This window comes from Polistes canadensis, unplaced genomic scaffold, assembly GCF_001313835.1.
Source record: "Polistes canadensis isolate GaletaPanama2010 unplaced genomic scaffold, ASM131383v1 scaffold_214, whole genome shotgun sequence".
NCBI lineage: Eukaryota > Metazoa > Arthropoda > Insecta > Hymenoptera > Vespidae > Polistes > Polistes canadensis.
This window is the reverse complement of record NW_014569761.1, coordinates 204,908-212,943: the sequence shown is the minus strand read 5'-3', so window position 1 is coordinate 212,943 and position 8,036 is coordinate 204,908. Positions and strand designations below refer to the sequence as shown.

Here is an 8,036-nt window from a genome sequence, read left to right as displayed (position 1 = left end):
TAATATATTATATATATTAATATATATATAAAATAATATAGAATATAATTATAACGTTGTTGCAATATATTACACTATATTATCATAATATATGTATAAAATCTATCTAACTTCCTTATGTATGTAAAAATATATACATACATAATATACGTGTACAAATGTTGGAGGAGAAGCGTGGTTGTAATCGTAAAAAAGCTCCCATCGTGGTTTAATATTCGTCCATCAAACGTGAAGGCCGTGATCAGTTCTTTCGAGGACACGTGAGTTCGTAACGTGTCTTGCACTTTAATAATTACTCTCGCTTTATCCCTCTTATGCACACACGCACACACACACACAGACGTATGTATATGTTGATGGTGTTTATTTACTTGCTTTCTTTCTTTCCTTCTTCTTTTATATATACAGATACAAATATTCCCTCTTATGCATATACACACACACACACAAACAGACATATGTATACATTTGTTTGTTTGTTTGTTGTTTGCTTTCTTTTTTCTTTGTTAATATATATATGTAGAAATACAAATATGGAAAAGAGGAATAAATTAGAGATTCATCGTTTATCTTTGATTTCAGCACTTTCCACGGATGATGTGAGAGATGACGGGACTCAAGGCCACGAAAATGAGACCGGTGAGTGAGTAGTACAATTTTATCCCGTTTATCGGCTCATTTCTCTAGCGAAAGCGTCATCCATCCATTCGGATGCATAAATCTACCATTGCATCTGTGTATAACTATACATCTCGTTGCGTATGTATGTGTGTAAGTGTGTGTATATTATTCGTGTATGGAATCAGGGAGAGAGCAAGGATCTTTTATTTTCATCTATTTTCTCTTTTTCAATGGTATATTTATTATTATGATCACAAATAATTATCTACACAAAATATTATATTATTATTTTGATTGTGTGTGTATGATTTATTTATGATAAAAGATATACGTAATTTTCGTATATAAAATATTTGCACGTAAATTCATTCATTTATCACGAGTTGTTTGTTTTTTTCCTTCTTCTTTCTACAAGTTATTAAATATAATTTCAATAATTATCGTTTATTTGCAGTAAATATAAATAAAACATATATTAATATATTGTCAGAGGTTATATTTGGAAGCATTCGAAAATTTCTAAATTTCATGTTTTAACATTAACATATTTATATATATTAATATATAGATTGAAATAAATGATTTAATTCGTCCTTCGTCCAATTCGATTCAATAATAAATGATTACTGTCGATTATGCAAATTACATGCGATTTTCTATTTCATTTCTCAAACGTTCTTATTACGCATGGAATTCGAAGAAAAAAGTTTCTTCCGAGAAAAACTTGTTCCTGATTAATATCTTCGATCGTATTTCTGCTGCAAAAATACGAGGAAGACGTGAACAACAACAAAAAAATAAATACATATATATGCAAAAAGGAAGAAAGAAAATACGAAGAAAAAAGAATAAAAAGAATAATCTTTTTTTCGGAATATTAAAATATAATATAGATTCAAAGTTAGAAATTATAGGATAAGAATCAAACAATAAATATAAAAAGAGAAAGAATAAAAGGAAGGAATAGAGATAAGAATAATAAAGTTAGTTTTGTTTGTTTGTTTGTTTGAGTAGGAGAATGCACGAGCGAAAAAGTGTAAACGACTACTACTCTTACAATGTGTACATTCGGTACAGGGTCAACTGGTCCAGTTCTGAGTGAACGGCGATTGATGCTGGAACATTAATACCCGTAATCCAACGCTAGACACGTTTCATTACCCAAAGCAAAGATTTATCTTCTTTCTCTTGCTTTTTATTTTTTTTTCTCTTTTAATATTTCATTTTTCATTCTCAAACAAAATTCTTCTCATTATCACAACGTTTATGCTATTTCGCTACGTGTACGAGGTTACCCTGAAAACATTCATTCCAATTTATAATTACATTATGAATTTTATTACATATTATTTTGTTGTTGTTGTTGTCTCATCTTCCCCTTTACATCTTCTAATTTAATTTATTTATTCGATTTTTATTTTATTAATAATGTAACTCGACGCAAATATTTCAATGGTAATTCAATACAATTTACCCCGTTGGTAGAATTATCATTTTACTTTTATTTTTTTATTTCTTTTTCTTTTTTTGTTTGTATACTATTCCAGTTACATAAGGAAAGTCATGTAGAAGAAGAAGAGATTATTTCTTTTTATATCTTTTTTTTCTTTTTTGGAAAACATGATCATTACTTTTTCAATACACGTCAATGTCACGTGTCATTCAAATCTTCATATTGAAGATTATTTTTGGGCAACTTTTGTTTTTTTTATATCGTAAAGAGAAATAACTCTATTTCTTTCTTTCTTTACATTTTCTTACCACTTTATTCTCTTTTTTATTTACTTCGAAATTTTTAGAACTATATCATCTGTGTTTATCTTCAGTTGCAATCCGATTGTAAAGAAATAAGGATACATTGATCCTTCGTCAATAACTTTGATGTTACAGTTTCGTGTCTCTTATATCATTCGTATATTCGCTACATCCTTATATACTGCGTTTCACATCAGCGTTAATCGGATTGATTATGTTCGAGATAATGGTATGATGTAAGTGTAGTTATGTTAGTTACGTTGTTTTACTCGGAGATGAAATCACTCGCATTGTCTTCATTATTTCCTCTAAGAAATTAGCCTAATACGTATTAGAAATATATTTTTTCTTCGAAAGAGAAAATTAACAACAACGAGTTTACAGAAGCTGTTCGGAATTATTTCTCATAATCGATAATATGCGAAAATCTCTTTCGAGAAATGGAACATTTATTTATTTGTTCTTATTTTATATTTTAAATATAAATCTGAACGATTTTTTTTCTCGAAGAGTTTGAAACATTTTTAAATACGGGATATAAGAAACTAATAAGAGATGATAGTGTAGTAAATTTATCATGTGTCGGTAACATCGGTAACGTTTGTATCGGTAATGTCGACAACGTCGACAACACATCTATCGGCGATAACGTCGGTAGCACACCTATCGTCGATAATGTAGAAATCGTATTCCACTGTTGGTAACTTATCATAAGTAGAAGATAATATTTACTATCGATACATAATAATAATATCCATATGACAATTTTATTATGAATTATCTACCGTTGATAATAAGTATCAACCGTTGGATTTATCCATCCAGTAATTTGCATTAGAAAAGACTTAATCGTTGTTTAAATGTCACACAAAGATATATATTACAAATGCATATACTATACATCCTACCGATATAAAAATAGATATTGAAAAAAATATTTATATAATATAAATTAATTGAATACAAGTCAAAAAAGAAGCGATAATTAAGATAAGAAAAATATTTTCATTTTCTTAAGTCAATAAAATAACATTTACTTTCTCTCTCTCGAACGTTCGTAAAATAATATTAAACGGTAGAATAAACAATTGAAAATGATCAATTAGGTTGGTAACCTCAAATGAAAATTGTCCTAGAATATAAGCATCTGTATCTTCTTATCATTTTCTGATATCAACATAAACCGGCATAGTTCAATCAACGGTTAACCTCTTCGCTTATATGACAATCAACATTAGTTTACCGCCAGCTGCTTCTTAGCCCAGTACGTAAAGTATAGTAAACGAACACGTGACTTTTACACTATGCCCAGCCAATGGCATACGATGGACGACACGCGCCATATGCTTCTCATCCTATACTTTCTTTCTCTTCCTTTTTCATTTGCTTTATCTTTCTCTTTCTACAGCTCTCTGTTTCCCATCACAAAATATTTAGGCAAACTGACACGTTAAAAGACGTATGTATGTATTTTTTAAATAACGATTTTTCACCATCCCATATATTTGATCTTTTATTCGTAACGATCTTCGAACGTTTCAAATCTTTGTTATTTCTTTTTTTCTTTTCTTTTTAATTTCTTTTCTTTTTCCTTCTTATTCTTTTCGTTTCTTTATCTCGAAAAAAGAGAAACAAGAAGAAGAAAAAAAAAAATAGCGATTTCGCATTCAACGAATTAGTCACAGGCGTTTAATAATTACTCGGCTTAAATGGCAATTACTCGTGTCGTGTCCTTTCGCAGCACTTTAAAGAAAATATTACTGTGACGCGTTTCTGCCTGAATTAACATTGCGCGAAATACGAAACTTTTATTCTTACAGTGCACGTTTTTAAATGTGTACACATGCATTTATATAAACTAACATTTATATACTGGGTCGTTATTTAGTAATATAACTTCTTGACAACAATTTTGATATATATATATATATATATCATTCGACTTAATTTGAAATAAATAAAATAATAAAAAAGAAGTATAACTTCAAAAATCTTTCAAAGTTTTATATTTAAATAACATGGGAGATTTTACATATATACTTTATGATACCATTTAAGTTATGAGAAAACAAAAGATATTTTTTTAAATTCTGTACAAATCATACGTTCGTTCGTTCGTGATACCTTTTTCAGAAACGATATAGTATATTTATTCCCAGAAATTGTTTGTCATTTTTGAGAATTCTTTTTACCAATGTTTATCGTTATAAATATGTATATATATATATATTTATGCATGCATAAACAAGATAAAGAGATAAAACAGTATTTTTATATACTCATTCTTAACATAATCGGTCTTTTGACGATTACGAAAAAAGAAGGTCATATTTTCGCCAATTTAATGTAGCTAATCGTTAATTTACCATAGGATAAAACGTAAAATAAAAAAGAACATTTAAAAAAATTAAAAATCAAATATTTTTATTTGTAAAACGCGTACGAATAAGAAAAATATCCGAATGTAGAATTTCGAATAAAATTTAAAAAAACGATCGTTTAACTGTTAATGATACATTTGTTATTAAATCCATCAATATGAAAAAACATTGTTTAATGTCTGATATTGAATAAAAGAATGAAAATTAATTGCGATGAAAAAGAATAAATAATTCATTATTCGTGTTGATTTAACGGAACCGTAGAAAAATATCAGTTCGTGTTAAAAAAAAATTAGCAATTTATATCGTCTCGCATAAAGATATTATTTAACAATTGAAATATAAAATGTATAGATATACGTATACTTAAAAAAGAAAAAGAAAATCTTACGAATTGTCGAAAAATTGTCTACGTAAGGTAGACTAACAGGAGACAAAATTTTCTAATTATAAACGTTTTATTATTCGGAACAGACAGACTTCGCTTTGAAATATTATGGAACCGATCCAAACAGTAAATTAAATATTATCTAAATTTAGTGAGTAAACGCGTATGATATATTCGCGAATTCACCAATGAGCGCATATAAAAATGCAAAGAAACAAAAAGATACATTATTTTTGTTCGACGATTTGTACAAATTTTGTATTAATTCGATTCCGCGACAAAGTACAAAATATTATAACGTGGGAACATAGATTTGTACTATGTTTCAAGATAATGTTAATTTTCATTCTGTTAGATGAAATGATTAAAAATTTGATTACGAAACAAACATTATTTTGCGATTTTTATTTGTTTTGTGTTTCTTTCAATACTTAATTAAGCACGCGTGCGCACATATACAAACGGGAAGAAAAGTTTCATTGAAAATATTAACATTCCTAATCGTGTGAAGGACTTCTAATATATATATATATTTTAGCACGTCATCGTCATTTACGTCACTTTTACAACGTCAATATTTGCAAATACAGAAAATCCGAGACGTCATTTTTCAATGCTCTTTCCACCGAATAAAACGCGTACTATAACGCGAACCTGGGAAAATCTATTTTTAATCGAATCGATCCATCTAACGGTCACTATGCTACGTCACCTTTCTTCTGTGTACGATACTTCCGTATGTTCATCGAAGATTAATGGAAAAATTTCAAATTCCCCTATCGACACAGAGAAACACGTTCGATATTTTATCCCATATCCATCTAACGTTTAACTTTCAAACCGTACTCTTCCTTTTCTCTCCTCTTTTTTTTTCATTCAATGAAGTTTACTTCCTTTTACCTAAATTGTTTGAATCGATCAAAATTTCTTGATATTCTTTATCGTAATATATTTGTTTTATTTCTAATATTTATATAAATATATTAAGAATTAATTGTAAAAATATATAATGAACAACACATTTTGTTAACACCTTCTAACCAAAGATCTCTTCTTTCAATACTTTTTCCCCAAAGAAAAAAAAAAAGGAATACTTTTCAATTTTTCTTTCCTTTAATTTACCGAATTTGTTTGTAATTGTAAAACAAATTGTTTTATTTTAATAAAATATATTAAATTACTTTTACAACAGAGAACACTTAAATATGTTGCGTGCGTGTATAAAAATGAATTGTCGAAAAATTGTTTAGGAAAAAAAAAAGAAAGAAAAAAGACAACTGCCTTAAACTTTCCTCCTCCTCGTTTCGTTCTTTTTTTTATTAAAGGGAAAAATAATTTTCTTTTCTCGAAACTTAATTTAAATTATTTCATTTGAAATCGAACATAGTTTGCTTACAAAAAGAAAAAAATAGAAAGTATATTTTTTTTAAGAGACAAAAATCAAAAATTCAAATCAGTCAATTTTCAGAGAATCAGTAATAGTGTTTTATAAAAAGAGAATTTAATGGCAAGTAAAATGGCAAATTATATTGAAAATTCCCCGAAGCAAAAATATTGTCGGTGAAATTCAAGGATATCCAGTAAGCGATGATCTTGACCGTTATACGCTCGAAAGTTCATCCTCTCTTTTACATCTGTGTATCTCACATCAGTTAGTATCGTTCCAATCGAACTATCGTTTCTACGTTAAACGTTATAATATGTTCTATACTTTTTTTTTTTTTACCTTTTTCTCTTGATCACAAAATCATTTTATATAACATAATCTTTATAATCATATATACCACTCTGTCTCTATCTCATATTATTATTATTATTTATTATGAACTTCGATACTTAATCTGATTATCATTGATTTAACACACTTCCGATTGGTTCAACACTTGGGTTTTTTTTCTTAATTTTTTTTTTTCCTTTTAAATTGATTGTGCAATATACGTTTAGTTATGCTCGCATTTGTGATATAATTTTCTTAAGTTAAATAACCATACATCGGAATCTAATAGATCAATTAGTTACATTATCGATATCGATGTCTACTTTTTTTATTTTTCATTTTTATTTTGTCGTTCGATTTATCTTAAAAAAAAAAAAATAAGAAAAAAAAAACCAATCGCAAATACCAAGATCGATTTACTTATAACAACGTTAGCATATTTATTTTACAATATCGTAAAATGATAAGAACGTAAAGAACTTTGTAACGCAAATCTTAAGCTTGGACATTTAGATAGCCACGGTAAATTCCCAATCGTTAGTGATCGTAAAAAAGGCTTCGAGGAATTGTACTTACTTGTTTAGAGCTTGAGAAAACCTAGAAATCTCTCTCTCTCTCTCTCTCTCTCTCTCTCTCTCTCTCTCTCTCTCTCCTTCTTACATTAGTTGAGAAGAGAATGATCCCATCACGACGTGAAATCATGCTTTTTGTTGACGTAACAGCGTGATCAGTGATCACACTCGGACAACTGATGTTTCTTTCGCCACGATCAGAATTCTAGGTACAAGGTAAATCGTTATCATAGTAATACCTTAGTGAAAAATTCAATTTTTCATCAAATAACTATTCTTTGGATTATTTCTATGCTATATATATATATATAATCTACAATTGCAATTATAAATAACTTGGAAGTTGATCAATTGAATAAAGATTTCAAAAATTTAATGACATATAATTATATTAATTTATGTGAATAAAAAAGAAACTCAATTTTTTTCCGAATACAAAGTTTCTAATAAAATTCTCATAAATATATTTTCTCATGAAATTCTCATCAATGATACTCCCATGACGATTAACACAAATAATGAATAAATAAATTCAATTATATTTTTAATTTATAATAAATTTGCAAATTGATCGTTATATACGTATATAGGACACTCACTTT

The 8,036-nt window shown here is 27.9% G+C and overlaps 1 protein-coding gene across 6 annotated transcripts in view; it reads left to right on the top strand.

The window, feature by feature from the left end:
- Positions 1 to 8,036, top strand: part of LOC106790089 (probable serine/threonine-protein kinase mkcB) — a 73,148-nt gene that overhangs the window by 38,262 nt on the left and 26,850 nt on the right. For all 6 annotated transcript variants that reach the window (XM_014754771.1, XM_014754770.1, XM_014754775.1 and 3 more), the window contains exon 2: positions 583 to 639. In XM_014754771.1, coding sequence (XP_014610257.1) covers positions 583 to 639 — 57 coding nt within the window. The remainder of the gene's footprint in view (positions 1 to 582; positions 640 to 8,036) is intronic.